Source organism: Pygocentrus nattereri, chromosome 3 (genome assembly GCF_015220715.1).
Source record: "Pygocentrus nattereri isolate fPygNat1 chromosome 3, fPygNat1.pri, whole genome shotgun sequence".
NCBI classification, from domain to species: domain Eukaryota; kingdom Metazoa; phylum Chordata; class Actinopteri; order Characiformes; family Serrasalmidae; genus Pygocentrus; species Pygocentrus nattereri.
In genome coordinates, this window is record NC_051213.1 from 14,687,448 (window position 1) to 14,707,120 (window position 19,673).

Here is a 19,673-nt window from a genome sequence, read left to right on the forward strand (position 1 = left end):
TAGCACCACACAGAGCATAGAAAACTTGCCTCTAATATTTGCAGCAGCACCGCTCACATTAGTGCCATTCATTTTTACTGATGCCATTATTTCTTATATTAATGTTTATTAGGACAATTATTTTGACAATTAACCAAGTTTTAAAACACATTATATAATAAAAATGCCAATATCTGAATAAACTCTCAAATCATGCAGAGCCTTTCAAAAATTACAAAAAAATTGAGAATACACTTTTTTGAACATATCATGGACATTATCAGTGTCTAAAGCTACACTATGTAAGATTTGGAGAAAAGAAAGAATGTTTTGTAACATCAGCTGAGCTTAGGACCCCTTCCCTGAGTGGATGAATCTGATGTTTGTGAGCATTTTGAAGGAGTATTCAAAGACAACTCTGTCAAAAACTCCAGCAGCACTGCGGTGTCTGATCCACTCATACCAGCACAACATACACTAACACGCTGCCATCATGTCAGCGTCACTGCAGTGGTGCTGAGAATGACCCACAAACCAAATAATACCCATTCGTATGGTGGTTCTGTGGGGGTCCTGATCACTGAAAAACAGGGTAAAAGGGGGCTAACAGAGTATGCAGAGAACAGGGCAATATGCAGCAGTGCATGCACACCATGCTTTTGCGAGTTTTTATTTCTCCTGAGTCAGTAATGCTACTTCTTTCAGTTTTAACAAAAAACAGCTTACATAGTGCAGCTTTAAAGAACTCTGACCAACTACATGTTTTAATACAAAGAGGGCACAAGCAGTCGTGATTAACTGAACTTAGTGCAGTGCAGTCTGAGAAACGTTGAATAAAATTTTATTAACATAGTATTTTTAGAAAGTGGCACTACTGTTTTCTTCTCTCCCAACTCATCAAACCATGGAAAGCACAATGTGTCATTCAAACCGTGCGCCATGAATATGCCTGCAAATATAATGATGTTATGTTTATAACAAAATTGCCCAGCTTTATCAAGTAACAGCCTCAGTTACATTAAACCCTCTAATATTCAAACAATTATTACTGAGTGAACGCATATGTTGTAAATCATGTTTATCAGTTTGTAAAGCAACAATAACACAGGCTTTTAGAGTGAGCCTCTCAAATGACAGCAATGTTATTGATGCTGCTGTCACAAGCAACGGTAGCACTCCTAATCCCTGAACAGCTGCTTTTAATGCGGCTGATACAGCAGCTGCTACAATATCGTTCAGTGCCGCATCTGCTGCTGTTAGAGCTGCCTGCCCTGGTCCTGCTGCAGAACGTTTAGGCACTACTTTCTGCCTCTTCACCACTTTGCTGTTGCTGAACTTAATGCATTGCTGTTTGGGTTTCAGCTGAATAAGCGCAGAGGCTAAATCTAACATCTCATACAACCGTACAAACACACATACACTCCCAGTCCCGTTATAAAGACCGCACAGCGCATTATTATGATCAGTGGACCGTGTCCTTCTGCGTCACCATGACGCACAGCTCTATCGCCTTAGCAACTGCAAATGTGCCACACCCAATCATCTTGCAGGGTCTTTGCGAGGTGTGTGTGGTTGTGTCTATTCCGCCCGCCTTTCTCCACTTTACTACCATTATGGGAGGCGTCACCAGGACCTATTCCAAGCATAACAATTTAGTCCCTTATCAATAATTCATCTCCAGCTATGGACACAGTCCAGAGACAGTTCACTCATGAGGTGTCATTTGTGAATAAATGGCATGATCAGGGGAGCTAAATGTAGGTAGGTTGATAGTGGCCAACAATTCACTGGGGCAGATGAATTCCTCCTATATGTGAGCAAGACTTTGATTATTGTTTGCAGGGGATGCAGGACTGTACAAGCCAAAGGAACATAAGAGAGGGGGAAAGAGAGAGAAAAGGAGGGACCTAAATGGAAAGAAGAAGAAAGACAGAAGACAGAAATTTAGCCCATTAAAAAAAAAAAAAAAAAAACCCAGCTGTAATTGTTTTTAAGATTAGACGGGTGAAAGAGTCACAATAGGGTGCACAAACGTAAAGAGTGGACTAAATAAACCTTGATAAATTTAATTTTATACTGTTGCAGAATTCTTTTTCTTTTATTAATTTATGTTTTCATCTTGTTTCCTGGCACTGAAAAATCAATGACATGTACTAAACGGCCATTACTGGTAATTACATATATACCACACTACGCAATCATTTAGACACCTGAATTAGAGTTACATGGCTGTTTATGCGGGCAATAAGTGCTCAGTACAAAAAACAAAAAAACCACTAATATTACAATAAAAACAAATAATATTAAAACACTAAGCAGTGATTTTATGTATGCCAAACCCCTTTTTCTGAAAGACCAATATTATTTGTAGTCATCATCCAACAACTAGTTTGGCTCATCAATACTTAATTAAATTACATGTTAATTCACTCATTACATGTTAAATCAAAAGCGCTTTTGAGCTAATAAATCTATGTGATGGCGGGTGTACAGGAAAAATTTGGGAACCAAAATTTGTTCCTCCAACTACTTCACAAAATATCAGCTATAGTTTTAAAACTAAGAAAGTCTGACTTTTTACTGTATTTGTGTTTATTTACATTTATTCTAATGTTATATGGTGTTCTCACTGCTGAGATGGAAATGGATTTAAACAATGAGCTTAGGTGTCGTATTTATTCCAAAATAATTGGTTAAATTTGAGTTTCCTCTCTGTGGTAGAGCCTTATTAACAACATGCAAACACGGCACAGTAACACACACACACACACATATCAGCACGCTCACTCTCCACTGAACACAACAGCACACCTATTTCACATGCTGCTTAATCACCTCATTATGTTTTCACTCTCCCACACAACAACACCCACACAACCACACACCCACACACACACCATCATTATATCATCTGCCTGCCAATTAATGTCCCAACCCAGCTTACTGCCACCCTCCTTCTGCTATAGGACACAGAGGGTTTCTGCTCTAGTCACTGAGTCAGCTCTAACACAGCCCCACATTACACAGAGGCAGCTCCACGTGGCAAGCTCCATTAAACCAAACTACAAACCAAGCCCCAAGGGTAAAGCTGTGAATGGCCAGCCACACAGAAGAGGTCAGAGTGCTACACTCACATTAGTGTGACCTCTGCAAAACAGACCATTTCACGCACACAGACACACACAAGCCCAGAGGTGGACTATATTACAACGCATTAGAGATAAACTACTTTAACGTTCCTCGCTCTCCATTTACAAAAGGGGGTTGAAAAGAGTTCTGAAGCAAACTGCACGTACAGCAATAGAAGATTCCAGGGAATTCCATTACAGAAAGGGATTAATCAATGGGAGATGCACAGAGGATAATACAGAAATAGGATAGAATCCATGTAAGCTATCAGAGCAGTCAACTTACAACTCTTTTGAAGACTACACCACTTATACACTACTGCTTATACCTTCTACTGCTGACCCCACATACTACATCCAAATTCAAGAGTGCAAGATCAGAAACCTGCCAGAATCAGAACTGACCAATTTCTGCTCCCAACCTCCACCATCTACCGTCACTTGGACAGCCTTCAATTGGTCACTGGCAGGCATTTTAAATGAAAAATGAATATAACACAATAACATTTCACGTGTTTTTATTCCATTTAATACACTACCTGAAAGTGTAGATACAGAATACAGAAGATACAGAAATGCTGGCTGGTTGTCCTCAATGGGTCATCCACATTTTAAGCACTCCAGCAATACCGTTGGCGGGACTGGGCCTGACTACAAAAATGTGTTTTGTGGATCGCAGTTGCATCAGATACGTGCATTAATAACAAAAGGTGCTTTGATTGTCAAATGCTAAATAATGGCTTTGAATATCAGTCGAGCCAATAATCAGTTAAGCCCTAGGTCACATACCCAAAATCCTTGCAGTCTCTTGCCGAGATTGTTCTTAAATCGTATTATTTGCTGATGCAGTCTTTGGTGGATGGTAAGCCCTGAACCATCCTTGCTTATAAAGGACTAGGACTTTCCTGCATGCTCATTTTGTACTCAAGCACGATTACAACACTTCTTTTAAAATGTCTTCTGAACATTTAACATTTCTAGTCTTAAATGGACCCTGTCCCAAAACATTTGGAACATGTTGCAGGCATCAATTTCAGAATGAGTATATATTTACCAAAAGGAAGCTGATTCAACAAAAGATTAAAATATCTGGTCTTTGTTCTGCTTTTGCTTAAATACAGGTCAAAGTGGGTTTACAAATCACTGCTGTGTGTTTCTTTGCATTTCACATAACTTTTTGGACTTGGGACTGTAATAAAAATCAGCCCAAAATACTGACTATCAGCCAACTCATCTGCAAAAACTGTAATCAGCTATGAAATGTTTGGTGCTTCTCTAATCAAGTTGGTTGTGATCATGATGTGATCAGTGCTGAAAATACATTAAAATGACGTGCAAACAGACTTTTTCTAGATGAATAATAATTCCTTTCTCTTTTTCATTCCTAATAAACAGGAGAATTGGTAAAACAGGCATGGTGTCAGCTTGATAAACATAATTAGTAAGTCAGTATGACAAAGTAAATACACCAAGTTCACACTTGATGCAGTTAATCAGTATATTACAGTAGAACTGCAGTGCATAAAAGATCTTACCTCCACTAATGTCTTAAAGCAAAACACAAAACTGTTTTCTCAGTCTAAATGCTGCATTTTCTGAGTAGGAACAACATGTTTTGAGACACAGAAAAGTGTTCAGCGGGTCACTCTGGGCTGCTGGCCAACAGCAGTCTCTTATGAAAATTTTAAGTTCAATATCTTAGAAGTTCTTCATTAATTATTCACCAGCTCTTAGGGTTCTCTATTAAATCTGAATGATAACTTATAGTGAGTTTACCCCATTTCCAAAACCTACAGACCATAAAGTAGTGGTTTTAAATAGAGTGTGTGAAAACCATAATTTATTTACTGTAGTTTACGTAGCATTCCACATTAAAACAGTTTTTAGAAGCTTGCTCAGGAGGTAATAACAAAGTAGAGCACAGTTTTCTCAATCCACTGAATGGGAACTAAGTAATGAAAAACAACCAATTACCTCCTGGAGTTGTGCTGGGAGCTTGGACTGAGCAAAACCGTAGCGTGCACTGGAAATATCAAAATGGACATCTAATTTGAATTTTGCACTACATTCATAACTGATCACAATGTATCACAATATTTAGTTTTTCTGATGTCTAGTACACTGGAACAGACCAAAGCTATACCTGCAAACATATCACATAATGTGACACAAAATGAAATTAAACAAGACTAATTATGCTATCTTTGTACTGAAACATGCTGTTGCAACAATGTTCTTGTAATACTGCAATATATCCTGTCTGCAGTACATAAATACATACACATATATATACATATATACACACATATATATACATATATACACACACACATATATATATATATATATATATATATATATATATATATATATATATATATATATATATATACACACACACACACACACACACACACACACACACACACACACACACACATATATATATATATATATATATATATATATATATACACATATATATACACACACACACACATATATATATATATATATATATATATATATATATATATAAAAATACATTACAAAGACAAGATATTTAATGTTCAAATTGATAAACTTTAATGTTTTTTGCAAATATTCACTCATTTTGAATTTGATGCCTGCAACACGTTCCAAAGAAGTTGGCACAGGGGCAACAAAAGACTGGGAAAGTTGAGGAATGCTCAAAAAACACCTGTTTGGAACATTCCACAGGTGAACAGGTAACTGGAAACAGGTGAGTGTCATGATTGGGTATAAAGGGAGCATCACTGAAAGGCTCAGTCGTTCACAAGCAAGGATGGGGCGAGGTTCACCACTTTGTGAACAACTGCATGAGCAAATAGACCAACGGTTTAAGAACATTTCTCAACGTGCAATTGCAAGGAATTTAGTGATCATCATCTACAGTCCATAATATCAGTATCATAATACAGTCCCAATATAATATACAGTCCATCAAAAGTTTCAGAGTATCTGGAGAAATCTCTGCAAGTAAGCAGCAAGGCAGAAAACCAACATTGAATGCCTGTGACCTTCGATCCATCAGGCGGCACTGCATTAAAAACCGACATCATTCTGTAACGGATATTCCCACATGGGCTCAGGAACACGTCAGAAAACCACTGTCAGTGAACACAGTTCGTCATTCCATCTACAAGTGCAAGTTAAAACTCTGCCATGCAAAGCGAAAGCCATATATCAACAACACCCAGAAACGCAGCCGGCTTCTCTGGGCCCGAGCTCATCTGAGACAGACTGATACAAAGTGGAAAAGTGTCCTGTGGGCTGACGAGTCCACATTTCAAATTGTTTTTGGAAATCATGGACATTGTGTCCTCCAGGCCAAAGAGGAAAAGGACTGTCTGGATTGTTATTAGCGCAAAGTTCAAAAGCCAGCATCTCTGATGGTGTGGGGGTGTGTTAGTGCCCATGGCATGGGTAACTTACACATCTGTGAAGGCAGCATTAATGCTGAAAGGTACATACAGGTTTTGGAGCAACATCTGCTGCCATTGAAACAACGTCTTTTTCAGGGACGTCCTGCTTATTTCAGCAAGACAATGCCAAGCCACATTCTGCACGTGTTACAACAGCGTGGCTTCATAGTAAAAGAGTGCAGGTACTAGACTGGCCTGCCTGCAGTCCAGACCTGTCTCCCATTGAAAATGTGTGGCGCATTATGAAGCGCAAAATATGACAACGGAGACCCCGGACTGTTGAGCAACTGAAGTTGTACATCAAGCAAGAATGGGAAAGAAATACATCTACAAAGCTTCAACAATTAGTGTCCTCAGTTCCCAAACGCTTATTGAGAGTTGTTAAAAGGAAAGGTGATGTAACACAGAGTTAAACATGCCGCTGTCCCAACTTCTTTGGAAGGTGTTGCAGGCATCAAATTCAAAATATATAGATACACACACACACACACACACACACACACACACACACACAAACTAGGGTTTGGTACTAGCACAATTACACTTGATGATTTGAACACAATTATTGCAATATCATTTTTGCATAGACCTACACTACTGTTTAAAGGTTTGTAATCATTTTCATATTTTATTCATAATAACTGATAACCTATTATACAATAGGTCTATATATTATAAACTAGAACATAAAATGTATTTTAGATTGTTTAATTAACATTTCTAGTATTTTGGGACTGACAAGAAGTTATGTGCTATAAAATGATGAAACCATTTGCTGTAATGCTTACAGTAATTTTGTCAGGTTTTCAGCCTTGAATGTTGATCACTTACACGGCATTCATTCATATTCATTTTATAAAAACTCAATGTTATGCAGCTTTTTAAAGAATTTCAGCATCATCTACAGCTCTGTTAATTCTTCACATTGTTTTACAACTTGTAGATTTCTACTTATACTTTGAAAGCTATGAAGTTGCATGAGACCAACTTACTGGAATCATTTAATTCATTTTTTCTGCCAAAACTTGCTTTTACTTCATTGAAAACATTCATTTGAAACTTTTGATCAGTAGGGTGCTATGAAAAAGCAACATAGGGACTAAAATAATGTTTCCAACAGGCATTTCTACCAATATTTTAATTTCCTGTATCATTAGCATGAGCAATCACTTTTTACATCCTCATTTTACCCTGGATTACTGCTACACTCCAGTCCTTCTGCTCTAATTACAGGCTCCTGTTTAACTGTTACTGTTTCACTGAGGCTCAGACCACCTGAAGAGCAGCCTCTCATGACCATTAATCACTACACTGAGGCAATTAAATGCTAAAGTTCAGCTTGAGAAAGACACACTCACACTCTTACAGAATTACAGAAGTAGGGCAGTGCTGAATTTCAAAAGGGTAAGTGAATAAATTTTACCTTGGAGGGTCTCTATGTGCGTGTGTGAGTGCAAGCATTTCTCATTCTTAATCAGCTACTAATTAAGAGCTGGGTAAAAGGAGACAAGCAAATCAAGCTTGATGATTTAATTAGTTGCACCATGTCCATGCCAGGCAAAGTGAGAGATGAGTGTCTAAATCTAGCAGCAATAACCCACAAGCCTGCTCCTCACCTGCATCAGCATGTAGTAGATACCAGCCAGTCCATGCGCTGCCCCCACGTACTGCTTCTTATGCCACTCATAAAGCAGTGGACAGCGCTCTGTCTTCTTCTCGTCTTTGGACAGGTTCTTCCCTGACTCCAAAATGGCCGCCACTACCTAAAAGAGCACCCAGAGGAAATAATTTAGGCAACTGTTCACAAGTTCATAAGAAATGCCATCTCCTTAATAATAATCATAGTTAATGTAAAAGCTGAAAAGTTAGCAATGCAGGGTGACCGGAATAAGAATTTTCAAGTGACTGGAATGAAACCAAAGTGAGATTTTCGAGTGCTTTTGGGCGAGCGCACACACGCGACACAGTAGAGAGAGGTAGAGAGAGAGAGAGAGAGAGAGAGAGAGGGAGAGAGAGGTAGAGAGAGAGAGAGAGAGAGAGAGAGAGGTAGAGAGAGAGAGAGAGAGAGAGAGAGAGAGAGAGAGAGAGAGAGAGAGAGAGAGAGAGAGAGAGAGAGAGAGAGAGAGAGAGAGAGAGAGAGAGAGAGAGAGAGAGAGAGTAAACCGCTTTAATACTTCACTTTCACTGAGCGTAACAGTGATGTACAGAAGAGCGCAGAGTTTAAGAATGGCATTATTGAAGAATCATCAAATTCCCCCCCCCTTTTTTTGCTTCCTGTTACACTGTTTGATACAGGTTAGCTGTAGTTTTATCTCAATACCTCATATGAGGCTGTTTTGGCTATGTCACTCAATTGACACGAAAACCTACTGACCTCTCTTGGCTATTTATTAAATAATAAAACTTAAAAATAATAATACTTTCCAAAAAAAGTTTGGAAATGTATTCCCCTGTGTGCTGCTGATTTTTGTCTAACACCAGTGCTGGCACCTTAAAAAGTAAACCTCAGCTCTATGTTAATTTCAGCCAAAAACTTAATTGCCCCCCTGCCCCATCTCTGTGGTTAATTAACATCTTTTCATGAGCTCTCACAGATGAGCTCCTATCAAAAATGAGTTGGAATGCACATGACAGACAATATCTTCTCATTATATTTTGATATGATCCAATCAAATGTCACCAGGCAGAACAAACAAAATGAGTCACTTGCAAGTTTGTTCAGTGTTCGTTGGCTACTAACTAACTTCAGATTTCTTTGCACAACATGACAGCTTGAGAAAAGACCGTGAGATTAGGAAACCTTGCCCTGCAAAAAAGAATGTTTGAGTGTTCATTTAAACTACAGTAAATGTTGGACAGTGTACACATCCCACCTGCTCAAGCAGACGGGTAAATCTGATGGGGGTAACTTTTTATGTTCAAAATTAACAGCCACAAAATCACCGTCCCTCACCGTCATACAAATTTAAAGAAAAAAAATTTACGACTTAATAATCATAAATATTACCGCTTTCTTAACCAGCAGAAGCAAATCTAAAGCCATACTCCCTTCAACATCATCTGACCAGTGCACTACATGTGAACCACCTCAGCTGGCTCCTCTCAATGCGGAGGAGTAGCGGCTCTACTCTGAGCTCCTTCCGGATGACCGAGCTTCTCACTCTATCGCAGAGCGTGTGGCCCGCCACCCGACGAAGAAAGCTAATTTCCGCTGCTTGTATTCGCGATCTCGTTCTTTCGGTCATTACCCACAGCTCATGACCATAGGTGAGGTTTGGGATGTAGATCGACCGGTAAACAGAGAGCTTCGCCTTTTGGCTCAACTCCCTCTTCACCACTACAGTCTGATACAGTGACCGCATTACTGCTGCCGCCTGTCCCAGCCTACGGCCGGTCAATGATTACAAAGGTCAGTGATTAGGCTTATTAGAGTACTGACTAGTAACTAAAAGGCTGCAGGTTTGATGCTAAAATAGATTCTGTACTGGATGCAGTTTCTATTATTGTGCCTAAAAGCTGTGCTTTTAGACTGCAAGATAAATATTTCCCTGGACAATAATCCATTAGCAGCTTATACAAACAGAAAAAAATACCAAAAGTTATGCACTATGTGAAAGAATCTGATCCACTGAGTGCCTGCAATCCCCCATAGTGAACAAGAGCATTCAGTCCCAACAGGAAGATAATCTGTCCTGATCTAACACTGTGGAATTCACTCACTTCATTAATATTAATGGTGATATCCTGATTACAAGCATTATTACTGCAGGGCATGGCAGTACAAATGAGGATACCCAAGAATACTCTAAGAAGTCTATTTGTGCAGGTTACGGCCCTAGTGTCTGTTACCTGACACAATTTAGAATTAAAATCTGTTCATATTCCGCTACAGAGTATGCAACAGATCAGTCAGGGACACTGGAGCCTCACCCTCAACTACATAGTCGTATAGATGTATAGTCTAAATCTTAGGAATGTCAGTTCAGAGGCTGTAGAATCCTTAAACGTCACCTATGTGCAAACTCTACTGACATATAAGGATCTACGGGCGAGAACAAAACCATATGGGCGTATTACAGACAGAGGAGACAGTTCAACAGTTTGGTAAATATGCACATTTTTAAAAAGCATTTCAAGGGTTCTTTACTAAAGATACTGGTTCTATGTAGAACTATGAACACTCCAAGAACCATTTGCATGCTTACGTGGTTCTTTGCTTGGTGAAATCGTTCATAGTAAACCACTTATTCAATAAAGAGATGGTCCTGTTAAACGTGTTATTCATTCAATTAAAGTGTCCACAATATTAGGATGGACTGGATCATATTGTAGAAATTATTCTTTTATTCATGCCAAAATCCAGGTGATTACAATTTGATTATAAATATATACCGACATCTGCTTGTACACGAGTCTTAATGTTTCTTAGCAGGTTCAGTTTCTATCACTGTCTCTACCGCACTCTAGGGGCATCCTGTCTCAGTTTTTTTGCTCCAGGCTCTGAGAGGGCGTTGGCTGGCTCATGGCACTCTGCTGGTCTGCTCACTCTGGACACTACTAAAAATAGGCTCTGTAGCTCCAAAGTAAAGCAACAGAGAGAGAGAGAGAAAAAAAAACAATGTGCAGCTCCAAGTGAACTCATGTACGTGCTAGTGTGCTGTAACCAAACACTCAATACAATACATATTCAGGACAAAATGTGCATTCTAAACAGACTTAAAGAATAAGTTAAAGAATAACATTTTTCAGTTGCATAGGTATCCTCCAAAAGCTTTGATCCGATGGAAACAACCTGTAACATATTTTCTTTTTAAACCCATGCTTGTCCTTTTCTCTGCTAACTAGACCTACACATGGCCTTTTTTAGTCTCCAAAATAATCCTATTGTTCGGCATGAAATGAACCAAAATACAGTTAGTGTTAGCTCATTAGCTCACCTGAAGAGGCCTACATAACTCACCCAACACAAAAACCTACCGATATTCAAAAATATCTGAGGAAAAATCAAATGTGTTTTCAAATTTTAACCCCTGTGCTACCATCTGAAAAGTAAGCTTACAGCTCTATGCAATTGTTTCTTCCTTTTTGTTGTTGCTTTTTACTTCCCTGCAGTTAAGTGAATATCAATTTATTAGCTTTTATGGAGACTTCCCTACTTTTACTTTTGTAAATCAGTTTGTAATCTGGCACATCGCTTATTCAAAGCCAACACTCATGAAAAACCAGGACATAAACAATGAATTGATTCAGGAAAGTACAGTTTAGTACAGCCAAAAAGACGTTTAATATCTTAGGCAAAATACTGTTATGTCATATGTGCAATACGTTACTTGCTACATGTTCTAAGTGCAGACATGAAGTTTTAGGATGAAAGAGAAGGTTAACATTTCGCTAATTCACCACTGTGCTGCTAGAGAACAGCATGTTATGGAAAGTATTTGTAGTCAGGTGTAGCACTGACTTGACTTGTCTTTCCAATTTTAGTTATTTGCCATTTACTACTTTGCTTTACTACACATACATCACAATTAAATTCAATCTGAAGGGCTTTAAGAAGTCGGGCTTTAAGAAGTCTTCATAAATAAAACACTGGACAGTTTCTTTGACTGTTTCACTTCTATTCATGGTCTCTCAAAACATAGTGCAGAATATCATGTAACAGGGTTTGTATGTTAGTTACACAGATTTAAGACAAGTTTTAATCTGGCCACCTTCTTGTATTACTATAGTAACTTCACCTGCATTGTTTCACAGCTATCTAGCTAAGATTCACCATGAAGATTGTTTTTTGTACCATTAAAGGACCTTTATTCATCATAAGTGTTTTTTCAATTCTTGAGCTTTGTGTATATGACACTGTATTCACACCTATATTATTTTAAATCACTTGCTTTGCACATAGCATTGTTCTGAATCATTTAAACAATTCTCAGTGAGAGCTAGCCATGGTAAAGTGCAGCCTCCACACAACAGTGTTAGTTTTTTGATGGTGTTACAATTAAGCCCATCAAAGTAAATGATGAACTTTATATTTGACAATTAACCAAAATAGTATAGATGTAATGTACATAAAATATATATTCAGCTTTATATACTTTTAATAATACTTATTTTGATGCATATATTTTAATGAATTTCGGTTGGAATCCTCATCTGCTTCAAACAACAATGAAATAAAATTGAATTAATTGTGTTTACCAAATTTAGCAGACTTTTCCAGAGAATGTTACAAAAAGTATGCAACAATTGACACTGCTTTTTGGGGTAAGCTGTGACAATTGCACCTCACTTTTTCCATTTGTAACAGAGGTGTGTGAGTTACTTACATTAAAGATATTAATCCTATTCTAATATTAATCTGTTTAGCTAAAAACAAAATGTGTTATGCTGTTCTCTGCTCTCCAACATCACCTAGCACATCCCCTACAACACTTCAGTGGTATTAACTGCCTTATCACGTGTACACCTAAGTCTACTGTCTCATCACAGAAGTCTCCAACATAATCCCTGAGGATCCTCATGTCATCCGTACATTTTTTTTCTATTCTAGATCCTGGTTGAACTAGGTACACCAGACAATACAGTGGTCCATTAAAAACCTCAGGAGGGGACCTGGAACAAGAAACCTGACATGTCTGGTCTGCACCAACCCCCCCCCTTCACTACATGACACTACAGTACAAAACATCACTGTGAGTGGCTTCAAATGGTGTTTCATGAGAATTCAACTACAATAAAGTGCTCATGACATGACATGCAAGGGAGTAAGAAAGAATGCAGGCTGCGATTTCCAAAAGACCTGACCCTCAATTAAGTGAGTATGGCCAGCAGAAGTGCTGGTTACCTTGGAGATGGTGCTCTCGTCCACTGTGTCTGGGCCAATCTCTTTATTGACATAAAGCAGTGCGTAGAGGTATCCAACCCGTCCATACAGCAGCTCATCTGGGATGTCCGAGTCTGGACTGATAACTGAGCGCTGGAGCTGGAGCAATCTGACGGAAAGCAAGAGATGCCATTAGAGGCCAACTTTAACTCTTTTTTAAGAAAGAAAGAAAGAAAGAAAGAAGATTGAGATGAAGAAATCTAGAGAGAAAGAAAAGATGATCAGATGGATGTATGGAAAACATGGAAAGAGAAAGATTTTGAGAAGAATGGAAAAACAGCACGAGACAAAATGAGAAAGAAGATGCAAGAGAGAAAAAAAGAATGAAACAACATGCAATGAATAAAGGAAAAGAAATTAAATAACGAGAGAAAAAAGAACAAAATAACTAAAGAAATTGATAATCAAAAAAACAGGTCGAGAGAGAAACAGAGGAGGGAGAAAGAAAGAAAGAAAGAAAGAAAGAAAGAAAGAAAGAAAGAAAGAGAGAGAGAGAGAGAGAGAGAGAGAGAGAGAGAGAGAGAGAGAGATATTTGCGTTCAGTGAGCGAGATTTGAGTTTACAGAATGCGTAATCAGTCTCATGCTGAGAGCTGCGGAGTTACAGTGCCACACTGACAGTGGAAAGAGAACAGAGCACAGCACGGAGTCATGCTCAATAAAATAACACCTCCCAGCACAACCCCCTTCCTTCCCACTCTCTCTGTAGACACGAGGGTGTGAGGGATGGGAGGGGGGTGAGGGATAGCTGGCAGAGTGCTGAGACATGGTCTTATTGGGCTCTGACTGAGACAGGCTAATACAAACAGACGACAAAAGATTTCTGAATGTCAACACAGATAGTCAATAACGTTCAATCCCTCAGATCCCACACCACTCTGCAGCACAGAAGTCTATTACATGCCTGGATGAGGGGATGTTCTTTAACTGCTCATCGCAGTTACAAAATGACAACAGCTTATATCAGTCCAGACTGGGAAATGCAGTCAGTAACAGGAGAGGTGTGAAAAAGAGGGGGAGAAATGTGAGAAAGAGAGTAAGGAGGCGAGTGTCGTACTTGCTGATGCATTCCTTAGAGTCTGCCTGGTTCTTCAGCTGGTGGTGGACGACTGCACCCAGGGCCAGTGGCCCAGCATCCCCACAGAGGAAAGTGACGCGCCGGCCATTCAGGTTCCTCAGTGTTCGCTTGACATAATCGAGAGAACGCTGCAAATGAGAGGCGTCGTGGCTCACCCGATGCAGTTGCAGGTACAGCAAAGCAATCCCTGCAACACATAGACACACACTTTAATACCCACGACCCACCACCTTCACAGCATTACATGCGGATGCACTAAAATTTCTGCTGCCAAATATTTTGAGGTGAAAAAAGTACAAGTGTAGCTTAAAGTAAACGAAAAAACTGAGCTAAGATTAAATAGACTTCCAAGATTCCAAGAGTAAATAGACTTCTGTCAAAATATAACACTATAGGTCATTTCAGACGGAATGAAAATGATAAATAGGGGATAAAAACACACTGTTCCCTCATGCACTGACATGTTCAAACAGCAACATCAAAGGCAAAACCCTGAAACTCTGCTCTCAGTCCTCAGTGACTTTTTAATAACATTTTAATTAATAAGTAATTATTTTCCTTACCTTGCAGTTTCTATTCATAAGCAAAAATCTTAAATAAAATAAATTACTACAGCATTTGCATGTTATACAAAGTTTAAATAATGGTATGACAAAAAAGGAATGAAATAAAATAAAGTAAAATAAAAATTCATCAGCAGGTATGTCTAAATGTTTGGTTTTGGAGCATCACCATTACATACCACTACTTTATTTCCAACATCTACTTATGTATTTGTGTCATTAGGGGTGCAAGATCGGAATCAGATCAGATGTTTTTGGTCCAAACAAGAAAATCAGCACCTTTTGATTTTAGCCAATCCGTGTTGCAATTGTACTATGTAAATAATGTGAGCAAGGAAGGCACACATGAATTTGAAAACGACACTTGCAGCATAAGCAGCATAATTATTATAATGCATGACACACTGTGCTAACCAGGTAGTTGCCTCGTTCTTTCAAAGTGGCTCAATATATAAACATAGACACACACACACACACACACACACACACACACACACACACACACACACCAGCTACTTCATAAAGTATACATTCTTGTATCTACACTAGATGTCCAAATGATCAGATACACTTACTATATACATGCACTGTAATTGTAGAACTACAAAGACTGTCCATCTGTTTCTCTGCATACTTTGTTAACCCCTTTTACCCTGTTCATCAATAGTTAGGACCTGGATCATTCTCAATACTGCAGTGACGCTGACGTGTGGATGGTGTAGTAGTGAGTACTGCGGCAGTACGATAGCGTGGCTTACTCTCCATTCCACTACACACACTTATCTTGTCGTTTAACCTTATAGATGTAAAGTCAGAGACCATCTGCCAATTAGGCTCTAATTGAAATCAGAATCCACCATAAAAATTAATAATCAGTGCATCTCTAGCCATTATTAATGTTAACATTAAGGTGAACCAAATGCATCTGACACAATTTATTACCAAGTATTATGGAATCCAAACTGTAGTCTGCAGTCTAGCGTAATCAAAGAGTTGCTGAGTGTCATTATTTGTAATCAGGTAGTGAGGCCACCAAAGTGACCCTCACCTGTCCAGCCTGTATAGGTGGAGAAGTCGTGGGGGTCTGCAGTCTTCAGCCCTTCCTCCATCTGCTGGAGAAGATCTTTGATCTTATTCTGTACTTTCTTCTGGAAGGCCTCACTGATCTGTTTAAGGGAGAGGGAAAAAAAAAAAAACATACAGTCTTCTTTCAGACTCAGTTTGAAAACGTTACATTGAAGAAAGTTGTCTAATACTTAGGAATCAACTTCAAAAAACACAAATGACACTGTAAGTGTGCTGTACAGAGTAGTGTGACAGTATCTTAGTGAGAAAAGTACAGGCCCTATCATTGAGCCCCATGGGACCTCGCATCAAATTTCAGAGTATAACAGGTCCCTGGCGGTGAAAGCCTTATTCAGAACACCTAGAAACCTTAGAGCACTGAGTCCTGTGCTGCATTCAGAATCACTTCCTATTTCAGAAAGAGTGCAATATACACTCATCAGCAGCATTAAAACCACCTTGTATCTACATTCTCTGTCCATTTTTTCAGCTGCACTTACCATAGAGCATATGCACTTTATAATTTTATAACTACAGACCATTTATTTCTCTGCATACTTTGTTAGCCCTGTTTTACCCTATTCTTCAACAATCATGAGCTGAATAGGATGACCAAAGAGCAGGTATTATTTGGATGGTGGATCATTCTCAGCGCTGCTATGACACAGAACTGTTAGTGGTATGTTAGTGTGTGTTGCACTGGTATAAGCGATCAGACACAGCAGTGCTGTTGGAGTTTTAAACTGCTCAGTGTCACTGCTGGACTGAGAACAGTCCACCAAGACTTCGAAAAATCCATTAAGAAACACTGAATGTTATGAATATTTGTGTGACAAATGAAATACGTGATAACTCTCCGAACACCCAATTATGTCTTTTTTGACAGTCCATACTCGTTCCCAAGTCAATTTACTATATAGAAAATGCTTTACAGTGAATAGTGAATCCTTCCTACCACAGATCTGGACACATGGATGCTTTGAATGCATTTAATGTAAAAATTCTCCACAGTTCTGTTGCAAAGCAAACTAACTGTGTAACAAGAAGTGGGTAATATGGCAAAAAATTGCAGTACATCAAGATTTTTTCCTGACCCAATATGACACAACACGTTTTTTCTGACATCTGATAATGATGGAATAAACAAAATACTGTCATGTTTAAAAATTAATAAAAAAAATGAATACAATTATTTGTATTTAACATTTCACACACTGTGCTGCACTTCTTCTTTCGGCTGCTCCCTTAAGGGGTCGCCACAGCGGATCATCTGCCTCCATCTTGCCCTATCCACTGCCTCCTCTACTTTTACACCAACCATCTCCATGTTCACCTTCACTACATCCATAAACCTTCTCTGAGGTCTACCTCTTCTCCTTCTGCCCGGCAGCTCCATCTCCAACATTCTTTGACCAATATATCCACTATTCCTCCTCAACACATCTCCAAACTGCTCCACCTTCACTGTCCCTCTGATCTGCTCATTTCTAATCTTGTCCATCCTTGTCACTCCCAACAAAAATCTCAGCATCTTCATCTCTGCCACCTCCAGCTCAGCCTCCTGTCTTTTAGACAGAGCCACAGTCTCCAAACCATACATCATAGCAGAACACACTACTGTCTTGTAAACCTTCCCTTTCACTCTTGCTGCTATCCTTCTGTCACACATCAGCCCTGACATCCGTCTCCACCCACTCCATCCTGCCTGCACCCTATTCTTCACCTCTTTTCTACACTGTCCATTGCTCTGGATGGTTGACCCAAGATATTTGAAGTCATCCACCTTTACGACCTCTACTCCTTGCATCTTCACCTTTCCACCTGCCTCCTTCTCATTCACATACATGTATTTCGTCTTGTCTCTACTGACCTTCATTCCTCTCCAGTGCAAACCTCCACATCTCCAGATTCTCTTCCACCTGCTCTCTACTGTCATCTGTCAACCTTTGTTGTTTATTTATTAATAAATATTTATTAATATTTATTTGTTATTCTACAATAAAGAATCAGTGATACTGAGAAGTTTCCTTTTGCCAAAGAATGCAGAAATGTGTACCCGCATTACATTAGCATAACCCCATTTCCAAAACAGTTGGGAGGCTTTGAAAAATGTAAAAAAATACAAAATGCAATGATGCGCATTTAGACCATATATTTCATTGAAAGTGCTTCAAAGACAACATATCAAATGTTGAAATGAGAAATGTTATAGTTTTTTTTTTTTTAATATTTGCCAATTTTGAATTTGATGCCAGCAGCATGTTCCAAAAAGTTTGGATGGGGGCAACAAAAGGCTGGTAAAGTTGTGTGATGCTTAAAAAACACCTGATCGTTAATTGGCAAAAGGTCAGTAACATGATTGGGTATAAAAAGAGAATCACAGAGAGGCTGAGTCTTTCGGAAGTAAAGATGAGGAGAGGTTCACAACTCTGAAAGACCACACAATAAAATAGTGCAACAATTTGAGAATAACATTTCTCAACATAAAATAGCAAAGAACTCTAGCTTTTCATGATCTTTGGGCCCCTCAGATGGCACTGCATTAAAAACAGGCATGATTCTGTAGTGGAAATCACTGCATAGGCTCAGAAACACTTCTAAAAAACACTTGTTACACTTTCCCCTTGTACCACTTTACAATCTCCAATCTCCTTTAGGTGGCATCTCCTGCTAAGGATATAATCCACCTGTGTGCACCTCCCTCCACTCTTGTATGTCACCCTGTGTTCTTCCCTCTTCTGAAAATAAGTGTTCACCACAGCCATTTCCATACTCTTTGCAAAATCTACCACCATCTGACCTTCCGCATTTCTTTCACACCATACATACCCAGCACCTCTTCATCCCCTCTGTTCCCTTCACCAACATGTCCATTGAAGTCTGCACCAATCACTAATCTCTCCTCTCTAGGGACACCATCTACCACTTCATCCATCTTACTCCAAAATTCCTCTTTCTCCTCTATCTGACAACCAACCTGTGGTGCATATGAACTGACCACATTCAAAATTACACCATCAACCTCCAACTTCAGGCTCATGATCCTGTCTCACACTCTCTTTACATCCAGAACACTTTTCACAAGCTGTTCCTTTAGGATTATCCCTACTCCATTTCTCTTCCTCTCTACACCATGATAGAAGAGTTTGAATCCACCTCCAATGTTCCTGGCCTTGCTTCCTTTCCATCTGGTCTCCTGGACACACAGAATATCTATCTTCCTTCTCTCCATCATGTCTGCAAGCTCTCTGCCTTTACCAGTCATTGTCCCTATGTTCAGAGTCCCTACTCTAACCTCCACACTCCTGCCTTTCCTTCTCTCTCGCTGCCTTCTAACCCGCCTTCCTCCTCTCCTCTTTGATGGTCTTCGACTAACAGTAGTCCAATATAGAACTAATCTTGCGTTCTTTGTAATCAAATACGTAGTTGGGAATATGTTTTAAGTACTGACAATACCCACAACAAACTCAGAAAAGCACTCTATGACATCATTTCTCACAATAACAGTAAATATTGTCAATAGCCCAGCCCT

General features: G+C 39.1%; 1 protein-coding gene across 2 annotated transcripts in view; it reads right to left on the reverse strand.

Moving 5' to 3' along the window:
• lancl2 (LanC lantibiotic synthetase component C-like 2 (bacterial)) overlaps nt 1-19,673 on the reverse strand; it is a 47,120-nt gene that overhangs the window by 17,668 nt on the left and 9,779 nt on the right. For both annotated transcript variants that reach the window (XM_017704184.2, XM_017704190.2), the window contains exons 2-5: nt 16,125-16,242; nt 14,493-14,700; nt 13,398-13,545; nt 8,170-8,316 (exon numbers count right to left, since the gene is read on the reverse strand). In XM_017704184.2, coding sequence (XP_017559673.1) covers nt 8,170-8,316; nt 13,398-13,545; nt 14,493-14,700; nt 16,125-16,242 — 621 coding nt within the window. The remainder of the gene's footprint in view (nt 1-8,169; nt 8,317-13,397; nt 13,546-14,492; nt 14,701-16,124; nt 16,243-19,673) is intronic.